The sequence below is a fragment of the Corvus kubaryi genome, unplaced genomic scaffold (genome assembly GCF_017639235.1).
Source record: "Corvus kubaryi isolate FWS band 111438036 unplaced genomic scaffold, C.kubaryi_AGA036_p1.0 37284, whole genome shotgun sequence".
Taxonomy (NCBI): Eukaryota; Metazoa; Chordata; class Aves; order Passeriformes; family Corvidae; genus Corvus; species Corvus kubaryi.
Window position 1 is genome coordinate 6227034 of NW_024581088.1, and position 14424 is coordinate 6241457.

Sequence of the window (14424 nt, forward strand, 5' to 3'; positions counted from 1 at the left end):
GACAACCGGGGCTGGGCACGGGGCCGAACGGGACACACAGACACACAGACACACACAAACACACACACACACACACAAACACACACACACAAACACAGCCGTACACACGGACCCTCCTCGGGGACACCCGCTCGCGGCCCCGGCCACAGCGGCACCCGAGCGGTGGTCGGGCTCGCCGCCTTCCAGGGAAAAGGGATCGGCGGCGGGCGGTGATGCGGCTCCCCCGCCCGGCACGGCGCGGGGACAGCGGGGAATGCCCCGCGGGGTTCGCTGCCGCTCTCCGCCGCTCTCCCGCCGGCCCCGGGCGGAAGCCGAGGGAGTCGCCCCGCGCTGGCCGCGGAACGGTGAGCTGCTGTGAGCACAGCCCCGCTGAGCACGGGAAGCCGTGTCGGGAACGGCACCCGCGGCATTGCCCAGCTGCTGTGGGTACAGGCACAGCGTCTGTCCTGCGAAGCCCACCTGTCCTGCTCCTGTGACCAGGGAGGGACCAGAGAAGCTGCTCCCCCCGGTTTAAAGGGCATTTTGGGAGCAGGCATCCAACACAGCCCGGGGCTGACCACCCTCATGGCACAGCCAGACAGGGGCAATGAGCCCTCGAGATGCCCCAGCCCACAACACTGCTCATTCAAAGAGTCACAGAAAGATTTGCATTGGAAGGAGCCTAAAAGATCATCTGATTCCAACCCCTGCCATGAGCAGGGACACCTTCCACCAGACCAGGTTGCTCCAAGCCCCATCCAACCTGGCCTTGGACAGTTCCAGGGATGGGGCAGCCACAGCTTCTCTGGGTTACCTGTCCCAGGGTCTCACCGCAAAGAATTTCTTCCCAATATCCCATCTAACCATACCCTCTGTCATCCATTCCGCCTTGTCCTGTCACTCCATTCCTTGTCCCAAGTCCCTGTCCAGCTCTCTGGGATCCCCTTTAGGCACTGGAAGTGCTGTAAAGTCTTCTTGCACCCTTCTCCAGGCTGAACACCCCCAGCTCTCTCAGCCTTTATCTGTAGCAGAGGTGCTCCAGCCTCTGATCATCTTTGTGGCATCCTCTGGACTCGCTCCAATGACATCCACGTCATGTTAGGGTGTTCACAGTACTCCAGCTGGGACCTCCGGGGAGCAGAGTAAAGGAGGAAAATCCCCTCACTGAACCTGTTGGTCACACTGCTGGGGATGCAGCCCAGTTTCATGAAATAAAAGTAATATCATCACAAGCCAGCTTCACATCTGACTTCACCAGAGCTCTGCCCTCTTTTTTTCTGTTAAATTATTTTTTAGAGCATTCCTCTGAGGTATTTCTAGACCTGCCATAAATCTGTCCCTCATTAGCGACATCCTGGGTCAGAGGACGTGGCCATGTATCCCTAGAACCTTTTCAGGGGATATTTTCTCAGCCAGAGGAGATGAAAACCAGTATTTGTGGCAGGTAAACACCCCAGAGGAAGCAGAGGGCCCAGACAAACGGACATGTCCCTACTGCTCCATCCCTGTGGCAGACGGGAAGAGGAAACTCCTCGGCCTTGGCTGTGGGAGAAGGGTCAAACGATTCAACAGCTGGAAAGTGGATTTAAGCCAATGCAAACAAACAAACAAAAAGCCCAAAGAAAACAAAGCAGCCTGGATACGTGCCAGGTGTTTAACAGAGGTAGAGGAAGGCTGAGACAGCACAAGACCTTTAACCGAGGTAGAGGAAGGCTGAGACCGCAGCACACAGCTTCTGTGTCCAAGAAACAAGATCTGTCATAGGGAGAAGCATGAGGAGGATTAGGAGGCTGTTTGGGGAACAAACCCTTTGCCACATGGGCTCAGTGTTCTTGAGACATGCTATCAGGTCGTCCATGGCCAGCTATAAATACCCCAGAGAGTGAGTAAAGCACCAGAGCACATATTTTTAGAAATTGGCCAGGAATGAGTTGAAGCTAGAAGGAAGGTGATAGCTCCTGCTCTGGCAGAGCCACTGGGCAGGAGGCTTGGGCAGTTTGGGAAAGATGACAAGGCTGACAAGATGACAAGGACAGATCACCATGGGACAGATGCCAGGAACAGCTCCAGCCTCTGCTCCTGTCCAAGCAGAGCACACAGACACCTCTCTGCTTACAGACAGCAGCTGCACACGGATCCCTTCCCACTGCCTGCCTTTCAACCACTGCAGCAGCTTTGGAAAGTCAGAAATCTAGCACGGGAAGAGATTCCCCCCTCCCTCACCCACCAGCTCTGCCTTGCAGACCTCCCACATCCAGAACTAAACCCCTGGCACAGCCGACGGAAGCATCCCCATCAAGAAGACACCAGTGCAGCCACGCTGCAGGCGTGTGCATGGGCAGCCGCACACTGGAAATCTGCAGCTCGTTTCCCTTTCACCGCCCAGACAGGGCCAAGATGCTTCATCTTCAAGCAGGGGAAACATCCTGGCTCTGTGGACACAGAAGGTTCTCCCAGCAGCAGCGTTTTCTCACTGGTTTGAGCAGCACGAAGACTATCAGGTTGTTGTCAGCTGTTTACATGAGTACCCAAAGTGAACTGGCTCACATAGTGTGCACTGCTCAGCACACAGGCTCAAAACATCCACCCCATTAGGGACAAAAACGGCTGCTTATAAATCAAACGTGGGACTGTCCCTGCCTCTGTCATAAATGGTGCCAAAAGCAAGCCTGTGCAGAACAGGCTGCTGCTCCAGTCCTGCCAGGATGAGCAGTTTTATTTGGATGCCAGAATATTTGGTGTTACAATCACAGCAGCAGATGATTCCACTGCAGGAAAGGGTGCTTCGTGCTGGCTGCAAAACTGGAAGTTTCAGCCACATCAGACCGTGGGGATTTGGTGCCTTGTGCTGTGCAGAAGCACCCACAGAAAGCAAAAGGGAAAAAGCAAAACACACTGTGTTTTCTGAAACACCCCAAAGCCTGAACCCCAGCCAAACAGTGCTGGACCAGAAGGATGCACGTAGAGCTCTGCACATGATGTGTGAGGTGCAGGCTGCAGAAGAGGGGCTCTGGACATTCACAGCCCACTCACATTGCCCCTGCACTCCAGTCTTGGGCTCTGCACAGGGCTCAGCTCAGTGAGTGAGAATTCAGAATTCAACAGAGCCAGAAAATTTTTTAAATCCCCCAAAATGGAAAGCCTAAGGCTGCTGACAGTTTCCACACTCTGGAGAATATTTCTGGTTGTGTCTTTGACTCAGAGGGTGGCTGGGAAACCCATCTCCTGAAGGGCATTTAATTTTCATTTTGAGGCTTTCACGCCACACGAGATAACAGAAAAAATACACAAAAACCTTTTACTACTTAGATACATCTAAAACCAGATCACTCGGCAAATCCTCTTTGGGATCTCAACCACCTTTACAGCAGGAATGAGGCGTGGGAGGTGGCAGGAACTTAGGGCACCCGCGGAAATCCCGTTTTCCAGGCAACTTCCATCCTTATCAGCACGGCGCCAGGTGCACAGGTTGATGGTCACTGCCCAGCTGCCACGTTTGCACAACTGCAGCTTGGAACCGTGTGGAGTTTAAAATGCTGTCACTACACCCTGTGTCCTGCCACGAGCTTTTCCACATGGAAGCAAAGGCAGCCAGGGCCTTCCACAGAAGCCAGAGCCACACAGATAAACCCCCACAGACCCAGATACCCTTTGAGATAAGCAGCTAAAATTAATTTTCTCTGAAGCCGCTTGTGACAGCCCATCATCTCTCCTCAGCCCAGCTCCACGAAATAATCCCCTTCAGCGAGAAGCACCTTTACAGCAAGAGGCTCCGAGCTGTATCACTGGAATTGGGACAGGGAAAGGTGAAAACCGATGGGGTAGGACTGGATTTTATGCAGGCATTTCCCAGCTGAGCACTCAGCAGCCCTACACTGGGTGTGCCCCTAGTGGTGACAGGGACTTGAGGATGCCACCACAGCATCCAGAGCATCGCTGTCCCCTGTCCCCTGGGGCTGTGCAGACACAAATGGGGCTGCTGGGGCAGCGGGGAGCAGAAAACAGCCCTCAAGCACCACAACCCCACACGCTGCCCCTGCTGTGGCTCCAGCGAGGGTCCAGAGCAGCCACACAGGACGGAGGACAGGGACGGGATCACCAGGAAGGCTCGATGCTTCTCCAGTTCACAGCGCGGAGTGGCTGTGGAGCCCCGTGGCTCCCGCGGACCCAGCCCGGGCGGCGGTGGCTCAGGTGGCCGGAGGGGTGGCCGGCAGCTCTTTGCCGGGGCCGGAGGGCGAATCAGCACCGCTGCTGGCCACATTCTCGTATTTCGGCTCTTCCTCCGCGGCAGCCTCTCCCTTCCTTTCGAGGCTGCCAACTAACTCAGGGCTTTTGCCCTTCTCTGTGGCACCTACGGCTTCGCTGGCCCCGTCCTGGGCACCCGTGTTTTTTGATGAGAGAGATGCAAGGAGGAGGGACAGTCTCTTTGCAGCCGGATGCTGGTGCTTGCCAGGGGCTGACTCGGCAGGAGCCCCCGGGACACTCTCCCTCTGCTTGGAGCTGTTCTCCGAGTCCCTGCGCTGTGCCAGAGCCCGGCGAGGAGGTTTCTGGATGGCCTCCATGCTCCTCCTCACCTTGGGCTCCTCCTTCGCAGCCCACTTGCCCTTCTGCAAGCTGCCCAGACGCTTCAGCACAGCCTGGACCGCTCCCTCGCCAGTCCCCTCCGCCTTGGGGTCCTGCCCGGCCGTTCCCACCATCATGTAGATCGTGGTGACGTTGGGCTCCTTCCCCTTGGCCTCCCAGCTGCCGGATTTCGCAGCTGCTTCCAGCGCCTCCACTCTCTGGGCCACGTGCCTGGTGCTGGACACTACCCTGCGGCGTCCCCCCGGGGTGGCCCGAGGCGATGGCCGGTGGCTTTCGTCCCCCTTGCTGAGGGGCTCGGGGTTCTCATAGCAATCGCTGGCCGGGCGCTCGCTGGGGGGCTCGGCCGCCACATCCCCCGGCGGTGGGGTCAGCCTGGACGGGCCCCACGGGGCTTTGGGCTTCCGGCTGGGGCTGGGGGTCTCGGCCGCCCCGAATTTTGTCCCCTCGGCGAAGGACACAGAGGGTCGCTTGGCCTTGGCGATGCTGGAGGTGCGGGGGATGGCGAAGGGCTGCGAGACATCCTCGGAGTCGAAGGCAGACGGGTCCGGGAGCGCCTCGCCTGGGGGGGATGCTCCATCCTGCAACTCAGCCCCGCCCAGCAGCGGGATGCCTGTGGGACAAGGTGACACGTGTTACGGCTGCCAGAGCTGCCACCGTGCCCGGGGACATAACTGGGGACACTGGGACAGGAGCTGATGCAACAGCATTGTGCCTGGGATCGTTTCCCAGGGAGGAGGTTGTGAAATGAGGTTGTCCCACTGGGCACGTCCCATGGCACGAGGCCAGACACAGCCCTGCAGACAGGGAAACAAGGGTTTGGAAATAAACACTGTCTGTGCCAAGCACACCTCCCTGGGAAGGCCAGGATTGACCCCGGCGGCCCAGAGGTGATCAGAGAGGAGGAGGAGGAGGAGCAGCCATGGGCTGGGCGTCACCTTCTCTGGGAGGGACGGAATACTCGGGTCCCTCGTCAGTGTCGAAGGAGGAGAAGGAGCTGTCTGAAACCCACGCAGACGATGGTGGCTCGATGAAGCTGGGGTTGAAGGGGATTTCTGTGTCGTGATGGGAAACTGGGGAGGAGAAGACACCCAGCTGAGCTTGGGCACCCTGGGGTACTTGGGGGAGAGGGGTTTCAGGCTCTCCCCCAATAGTGACACTGCAGAGAGGGCAGGGTGACCTTCTGGAAGTGCTGTTGGCAGCTCTGCTTTTCTTACCCGTGACTTTGGGAAGTTTCGAGCCGCCCAGGTTAAAGCAGGGCATCAGGGCACTGAGGTTCGCCAGCACCCCCTGCACACGGTGCTTCATCCTGGCCAGCACATCATCGTCCGGCACAGCCGCCCTGCAGAGCAGAGATGGACATCAAGGGACACAGGAGGTGGGGTTTTGTGTCAAAGGCTGAAAAATATGAAAAAATACCTGTCTCTGGCATCTGCTGGGCCAGCTCCACAGCAGCAGCAGGCGACACAGAGCAGCAGCAGCAGGAGAGGGACGAGGATGGCGGCTGCAAGGGCTCTGTGGTCCTTCAGACCTGTGTGAGGAGATGGGTTGAGTCTGGCGTGTCCTGTGGCTGTGATGCCCGTAGAACAGCCCTGCACAGAGAGCACAGGAGCTGACAACTCCTGGCGGGGCCAGGAGGCACTAGGATACATCCCAGGCTCCCAGCACCTTCCCCAGTGAGGATGCGACCATCCCTTGCCCAGTGCCAAGGAGTAAATGTGAGGTTGATCTTACTCAGCACACAGTCCCCCTGCACAGGGTCGCAGGTCCCCCAGGAGCACTGGCAGGGCGAGGAACAATTCACTCCAAAATACCCCTCAGGACAGGTGTCATTGCAGCTGGAAGAGAGAGGAAAGGAGGGAAATGCCCCAGAGAGAGCGAGGCTCCAGCCCTGCCCCACTCCCAGTGTTATCCCAGTGTTTCCCTGGCGTTACCTGTCTCCCCAGTAGCCTGCCTGGCAGATGCAAACTCCTGTCACAGGGTCACAGCTCCCTGAAACACACTCGGGGCAGAGGAACTGGCAGCCATCACCAAAGGTGCCCACGGGGCAGGAGCTGTTGCAGCTGTCAAAACAGAGCAAAGCATCAGTGACTGCACCCCGCAGCAGGGACACCCACAGGGACTGGTGGCCTCACCCTGGGCATACCTGGGTCCTGTCCAGCCAGGATCACAGCGCAGGCAGGACCCAGTCTGGGGGTCACAGGGCTCCCCGTGCTGGCAGCGGGGACACGCCTGGAGGCAGCCCTCCCCATGGAATCCAGGAGCACAGGGATCCTTGCAGAGGGTCCCGTTCCAGCCAGGCTGGCAGGCCAGGCAGAAGCCATCCACGGGTGAGCAGGGCTGGCTGCGCTTGCAGCTCCCACAGCTGTGTGGGCAGAGAGGCATCGAGGTCACAAAAGCCACCCTTGTACCTCTAAGAAGCAGGTTTCACCTCACAAAAAGCAGGTTTCACCCCACACAATCACTGAGCATCATTTTGGACCAAGGGGAAATACACAGGGGTGCCTAATGCTCTGTGGTAGCAAGAGGAGAGGAGGGCAGCAGAATCACAGAATGTTCTGAGTTGGGAGGTGCTGCTTTATCACCATGGGGAGCGGGACTAAGGACGACCAGATTTTAGGGTGACACTTTCTGCTGGCAATAGTGAAGTGTTTCTTTTGGGGCAACGCTGATGCTGCATCTGACCTGGGATGCCCAAACCTCCAGGACAGGTCTCCCTGCCCAACCAAAGGGACAGACACCAGCGCAGTGACTTCCCCCAAGATCTGACTGCAGCCCCGCTGGATCCCCCCTGCTCCCCCACCTCACCTGTGCACGCACTGAGATCCGTATTTCCCTGCCGGACAAGGGTCCCGGCAGCTCCTGCCCTGGTAGCCGGGCTCGCAGGTGCAGTGGCCGGTGAGGGGACTGCAGGAGCCGCGCCCGCAGTCGCAGCGCCGCTGGCACGCCGGTCCCCAGAAGCCAGCCAGGCACTCGCACTTGCCCGTCTCCTGCGCGCAGGGCGAGATGTTGCAGGAGCACTTGAAGCTGCACCTCCTGCCCCACCAGCCCGGCAGGCAGCGGCACAGCCCGCTCAGGGGGTCGCAGTGGGACGTGGAGGGGTTGCACTGGCATTGCTTCCTGCAGCTGGGTGCCCACCAGCCCGGCTCGCAGTGGCAGGCGCCGGTCAGGGGGTCGCAGCGGCCGTGGGGGCCGCACTGGCAGGAGAACTGGCAGAGCCCTCCCCAGTGGTTGGGGTCGCAGGTGCAGTGGCCGCTCACGGGGTCGCAGCGCCCGTTGGGGTGGCACGGGCAGCTCTGCTTGCAGTCGTGGCCCCAGTACTGCTCGGGGCAGCCTGCGGGGGGAAAGGACACAGCCAGGATGGGGGGAAGCCCGGCAGCCCCCTCGAGCATCCAGCTGGCTTTAAAGGGGGATGGCAGAGGCTGAGCGCGGGGGGGACACTCACGGGAACTGCAGTCTGCTCCGAAGAAGCCGGGTTTGCAGCGGCAGAGCCCGGGTTTCAGGCACACCTCGCCCTCCCTGCAGGCGTCCTCCCCCTCGCACACGGCTGTCGGGACAGGAAAGGCACTCAGCACTCTCTGGCCTCCCCAGTCTGGCCACTCACCCACCTCCCGCAGGAACAGCATTCCCAGAGAAACCACCATCCCGCTTCCCACTCCATCCCTCTGGCTCAGCCGCAGCACCATCAGCAGCTTCGGGGCTCCCCACGGGGCACGACCCCACTGGCACGGCTCGAACAGAGCTGCAGGGCTGCCCCCATCACTCAGAGGATCCGCCTGGATGAGCGTGGGGACCACGCTTCGGGATTCATCCCCATCCATCACTCACCGACCGTGCACTGCCTCCCGTCCTGCTTCCAGCCGGGACAGCACGCCGGGCCGGCCGGGAACCTGCGGGAGAGACCGGGGGGTGTCAGCCAGGGCTGGGGGGCCAGGGTGGCTTCATGGCCTCGGCCAAGGAGAAGCGATCCTCGCCCCAGTGCTGAGAAGGCGGCGCGGCCCCCAGGGCAACGCTCCGGAAGGAAACCAGCAAAATAGAAGGAAATTTAAGAGGCTGCAGCCCGAGTGGGCGGTGGGGCTGGCCTGCCCGGAGTGCTGGGAATGCCCCCACGGAGCCCTTGACTGAGTCCCATGCCCTGGGTGAGGCTCAAAGCTTCGCCAGCAGTGCAGAAATGAGGCACTGAGTGAAGGCAGCGAAAGGCGTCACCGCTGATGGGAGACAATGGGAGAGGCAACGTGGCAGCCAATTCAGAGGACATCAGCTCCCAAAGCACTTTGGGGTTTGCTACACCCACAGTGAGTTTTGCCAGGGGTCCCGTATTGCCCCGTTGCCCTGTGCTCAGGAATGAGAAATAAACCCTGCAGAAGGGGTCTGGTGCCCCAAACACCCAGACGTGCCCAACCACGCTCCCCGGCATCACCCCAGCCTCTGCACCCATCCCGTGCCAGGCTGCACATCTCTGTCCACGGAAGGAGAGATGGACAACACCCTGTGGGGCTGCTGAGAGGCCCCAGGAGATGAAGGGGCACAAGGCGGGACCCCCATGGCACCTACCTGCAGACATTGCTGCCCTCAGGGTCGAGCTCCTGGGCAGAGCTCTGCACCCACAGCCACAGCTGGAGGCAGAGGATGGGCCGGGCGCTCCCCATTCCAGCAGGGCACCAGGGCCCCTGTCCTGGTGGCTCCCCAGCCCCACGCTGGTGTCCTTCTGTCCCGTCTGTCCCGTCCCTCCTGTGGTGCGGCCTCTTCCTCCCTCCAGCCTTGGGTTTCTTCCTGAGGAAACGTGGGAGGAGGCGCCCCGATCCAGACGTCAGGGGTGCGGCGGGGAGGGGGAGCAGGGAATGCTGCTGCACGGGCTATTTTTGGCCCTGGCTGCCACCCTATCACCAAAAAGGGGAATCCTGGGACTGGGCACAGCCACACAGGGGCTGGTACCTGCCTGAACATCTCACCCACTCCCCCCGTGCCATCCACCATCGCCCCCAAAGCTGCTTTAGCCAACGTCCCCCCAACCCAAACAAGGTGTCCAGTGCCACCCCCTGCCTCAGCCACGAGCCACCCCATGGCACTGCCAGCCCCCAGCAGGGGCCCAGAGGAGGATCCCCTTGTGCCCCATGGCAACACAGCCTGACCTATGTTAGCCTTTGAAGGGCTGCTGGCCACTGTCCCACCTCGACATCCCCAGGAGCTTTGTGTCAGCAGATGCACAGGAAACACCTTTTTCCTACCCGAGGCCGGCTCAGCCGGGGGGGCTCCGGGTTGGAAGCACAGTGCTCCCCTTGGCCATGCAGGAATTAACTCCTCCATGCCCAGCACTGTGGGGTCACCCCCCTGGAGCTCCCTCCCCACCAAAAGGGGCTCAGGGGTCACAGCCATCAGTGGCTACACTGGAGAATGGTGAGGGAAATCCCAGAGCATCACCCAGCCCTTCCCAAGCAGAGGCTGCAGCCAGAACCTCAGAGGAGAAGCAAGAGACTGATTTATTTCCAATTTAAAGGTAGAAAGTACCTGATCTGAGGGGACTGGCTCGCCCCCATGAACACAAGGATTGTTCCAGCCTGCCAGGTCCCAGTAGTGGCAGGAAGGGTCCCAGTACAAAACTGATTCACCTCATGCCTAAAAGGAGTGGCCCTGGTGGTGCTGGTCCTGATGGCTCCCAGCCACAGGAGCACGGGGACACCCAGTGCAGTGTGCTCAGCCCCTCCCAGCCGTGTGCTGACCCCAGGACACCCCAACTGGACCTTCACATTGCAGGGATTGGGGAGGTAGAGACAGAAAGGGGTGAGGTAAAACACCCCCACAGAGCAGGATGGGGGCAATGGAATCCTGGGCTGTGAGCAGAGGGGTTTGCAAAGAGCCACCAGTGGATGGGAAGATCCATGGATCCCTTCTGGGGTGTGGAGCAGAAGAGGGTGCAGACTCCCACCATGCTGAGCTGCAAGCAGGGAGCAGTGGGGAGGGGGCACAGCTGTGAGGGACCCCCTGTAGTTAAGCCATGGGCACAGTGAAAGGGTGGCTGGTGGGCAGAGATGCCCAGAGGTGCTGAGCTGTCCCATGCCAGGCTGGCACCCCACATCCAAGTGTCCCAGTGGGTTTGCAGGAATCTGCCCACACTGTGGCTTCGCCACCACCACAGCATGGGGAAGTGCCAGGGCTGCCATGCTGCTCTTGAAGCCACTGGAAGAAGAGGATCCAGGAAGCTCTGCTGCGAGGCCAGATCCTGCTCCCACTCCCGTGGGGTCAGAGGGGTGCCATGGCTCTGTCAGGGGAGCTGGACCCTGCCTTGCTCTCTCGCTCTGGCTCCAGCTGCGTGTCCAGCGAGTCGATGATTTCCCAGGTTCCGGAGCAGCTGGATGTGGATGGGTCTTTGCTGCTGCCTTGATACCACAGCCCAAAACTGCAGAGAGAGCAGAAAAGGGCTGTGGGGGAGAAGAACCTCCCTGGGGAGAATGTGGAATCCCAACCTCCCTCTGTGTTTGGTGGTGGCAGCAGGGGACAGCCCAGCTGCGGACCTGGGGAGCATGGGGCACCCAGTACAAGGCAGATCCCCCTAAAACAACAACCCCTGTTTCGGCAGCATCCCTGCCAGCCCTGCACCAGCCTGCTGACTCTGTTCCCATCACATCCAACTCAACAGGTGCCAGGTCCCAGCCAAGCCCCAAACCTCTCTGCTGGCAGAGCCTCCCATCCCTGCCAGCACAGGAGCAAACTTACAAGCTCCTAATTTTGGATTCTGGAGGCTGAGCATCCACACAGTCTGTGCCATGACCTGGGAGCCAGGAGCCCTCCTCTTCATCGCTGCAGCACAAAGAAATGGGGGTAAACCTGCACTGAGCCACAGCAGCAAATGCTGGACCCACTCTGGAGTTTGTCCAGGGCTCCCAGAGCCACCACCTCGCCTCCCTTTTGTCACATGCATGCAGGGACAAGTGGCATTTGGCCAGGCCATGCCTGACTGGTGACAGGGACACACAAATTGCAACACAAAGCCCAGCCCCTGTAGCACAGCTATGCCAGAGCAACACATCAACCGCAGACATCAAACCTTTAATCTCTGGAGGGAGGAGGCAGCTCTGGGCTTGGGGAAGTTCCTTTCCAGGGCATAACACACATGGAAACACTGGAGCAGGCCAGCCAGCACCCACCCTGCACGGGAGGATCCCAGCACCCAGCCTGACTCACCTGCTCGCCGACTCCTCTGCCGTTCCCAGCATTTTGGCTCTGATTTTTTTCCTCTGTTTTTTGATATTTGACTTCATTGCGTCCAAGAAGAAGCTGGGAATTCTCTCCTCATTCAGCAGCTCCCTGGCAAAAAGCAGCCAGCTGGTTAACCAAGAGGCTGGGGAAGATTCTGCCCTGACTGTGGTGGGAGCAGCCTCTGATGGGCCAGGGGTGGCTGCAGGGCCAGGACTCACCTCTGGTAATAGGCCAGTTCCTCCTGCACCAAGAACAGGTTGGTCTTCAGCTCGTTCCGCTCTTGCAGGATCTGCTGCAGCTCTTCCTTGGAGAAGCAGCAGTGAGCAGGGCTCCTGTCCCCATCCTGGTGCTGCGGCTCCTCTGAGGGTGACAGGGCTCCCTCCTGGAGGGGATGGAAAGAGTCAGCAGGCAAGCAGAGACCTCAAAACCCGCACCCAAAGTCTGGGTGCACGTGCAGGCAGAAATGGAAAAGTCCCAGGAATGCCCCCATCTCAACCAGCAACCACTGCCCATCACCACACGGGGAAAACCCTCCTCATCCTCTGTGTCCCACCGGGCGTTAACTCCTATCACCTCATCTTGCTCCACCTGTTGCAGACACTGCACGATTCAGTTTTCAGCCGTGGGGTTTCCTTGTGCAGCCCTGTCCAGCTGGCAGCCAGCAGGTCTGGGTGTGCCAAAAGCTCCACACAGGGCTGGAAATGTGGGGTCAGCACTGGTGATGTCCAGCAGCAGCGAGGCCACAGCTGAGACTCACCACACCAGGCTCTGGGCGCCGGCTCTCCAGGGCTGTCCTGCTCCTCCTGCTCATTTCCCTCTGGCTTTGCAGCATCGCAGCCTCCAGGTCTGACTTCTGCTCCAGAGCACTCTTGAGCTGGGCCTGCACCACGGCCACCTTGTGCCGCAGCTCCTCGTTCATGGCCATGAAGCGATGGAGCTGTTCCTGCAGCTGGAGGGCCCAGGGCAGCCAAAGGTGAGGCAGTGTCCCCATGCAGGGCCATCAGTGCCACCTGCCCCAGCAGGCTCAGCAGCTGTGACAGCCCCGGGGGGATATGACATGAAAGCAGGTCCCTGGGCACACCACAGCCCTGAGCTCCCACGCCCTCACCGCCTCTGTGTCCCGGCTCTTGCAGACGATCTCGTGGGCCTGGGCACGAAGTTCATCCCTCTGCCTGTCCACCACCTCCTTCAGCCGCAGCATCACCTCCCGCTCCTTCCGTGCCGTGCTGTCTGAGACCAGACAGGGGTGGACAGGAATGAGAGTCCAGGGACTCCTCCAACCCCACAACACTACAAAGTTCCTCAGTGCTTCTGCAAAGTCTGACTTGTTCCTGGTAATCTCACAGCAGGAACAGTGGAAAGAAGGGAACCGAGAGTTTTTGACCATTCCCGACGCATCCTTGTGCTGGCACAGCAGCCCACAACCTGTGCCTGCCTCCACCACCCTCCTGGGGGCTTTCAAGGTGCTAGGGGGGTTTGGGATCCCTGTGATTTGGGATCCCTGTGATTTGCAAAACAAGGTAACACCTGTGCTCCCTGGTAGGACAGGTCTCCAAGGTGAGGGAAAGGAGAGCAGCATTCCAGGCTCCAGAGAAACAGGTTCAGCCCTGCACCCAGCCTGCCACTCCACAGGGACACCCTGTGGCATCGGGGGACCCCAGACTCACTGGGACACCCACCTTCCTGGGACTGGTTCTCTGCAAGCTGCCCCAGGAGCTGGCGGTTCTGCTCCTCCAGGCAGGCCAGGCGGCCGTGCAGGGCTCGCTCCCGGCGCTCGGCCTCCCACAGCCTCTGCTCCGGGTCCTGGGGGACGGGGACAGCCGGATCAGAGCCACCCCGGGGGGCAGTGATAGCCAGGTCAGCCAGGGGTCAGCCAGGTCAGCGCTGTTCCAGTGGACGCTGACAGCCAGGTCAGAGGCTTCCCAGGGGAGGGGGGACAGTGGGGTCAGAGCCAGCACCCCGGAAAGGGGGACAGCTGGGTTTGAGCCATCCCGTGGGGGACAACTGGGCCAGACAGGTCGGAGTCATCCCAAGGGATGGGGACGGGCAGATCAGATCAATACCAGAGGACAGGGACAGCGAGATCAGAGCCGTCCCAGGGGAGGGGGACAGCCGGAACAGCCATCCCATGGGAGAAGGGAACAGCCACATCAGAGCCGTCCCAGGGGCGGCAGGACAGCGGGGTCAGAGCCATCCCCTGGGAAAAGGGAGCAGCTGGGTCAAAGCCGGGTCCCCACGGGGAACGGGAACAAGCCGGCTCGGCGCCGTCCCCACGGCCACTCCTGCGGGGACACGCGTGGCTCGGCGCCACCGGCGCAGCTCCCTGACCCCCGCTCACCTCCGCCTCCTGCGGCCCGGCCGGCGCTGCCGGCGCCTCCCCCTCAGCGCCCGGCGGGGCCACCAGCGCCTCCAGCAGCTCCAGCAGCCGCACCACGGGCGGCACCAGCCCGGCCACGGCGTCGGGCCCGAAGCGGGCGGAGAGGCGGCGCAGCTCGGCGCCCAGGGCCCCCGCCATGCGATAAATGTGCGGCGGGGCCAGGCGGCCCGGCGGCGTTCGCCACAGCGGCTCCGCCATCGCCCCGCGCCGCGCACGCTCCGCCCGGCCCGGCCCGCCCCGTCCGGGGCCGCCCCCGAGGCGGGACCTCACCGGCACCTCACGGGCAGCGC

The 14424-nt window shown here is 60.7% G+C and overlaps 2 protein-coding genes across 2 annotated transcripts; both read right to left on the reverse strand.

The window, feature by feature from the left end:
- Nucleotides 1-3202: 3202 nt before the first annotated feature.
- Nucleotides 3203-10153, reverse strand: SCARF1 (scavenger receptor class F member 1). The gene is made up of 12 exons (XM_042026127.1): nt 10069-10153; nt 9115-9440; nt 8389-8450; nt 8006-8107; nt 7369-7894; nt 6707-6925; nt 6495-6623; nt 6295-6398; nt 5980-6091; nt 5778-5902; nt 5499-5633; nt 3203-5173 (listed from the first exon to the last, which is right to left on the reverse strand). Exons 2-12 carry the CDS (start codon nt 9207-9209, stop codon nt 4167-4169), a joined length of 2616 nt encoding a protein of 871 aa, XP_041882061.1. The 5' UTR covers nt 9210-9440; nt 10069-10153; the 3' UTR covers nt 3203-4166.
- LOC121663668 (Rab interacting lysosomal protein) lies at nt 10017-14354 on the reverse strand. The gene is made up of 8 exons (XM_042026172.1): nt 14096-14354; nt 13437-13560; nt 12866-12987; nt 12515-12706; nt 11976-12139; nt 11743-11865; nt 11275-11358; nt 10017-10957 (listed from the first exon to the last, which is right to left on the reverse strand). The coding sequence occupies exons 1-8, from the start codon at nt 14330-14332 to the stop codon at nt 10801-10803; spliced, it is 1203 nt and encodes a 400-aa protein (XP_041882106.1). The 5' UTR covers nt 14333-14354; the 3' UTR covers nt 10017-10800.
- Nucleotides 14355-14424: the final 70 nt, after the last annotated feature.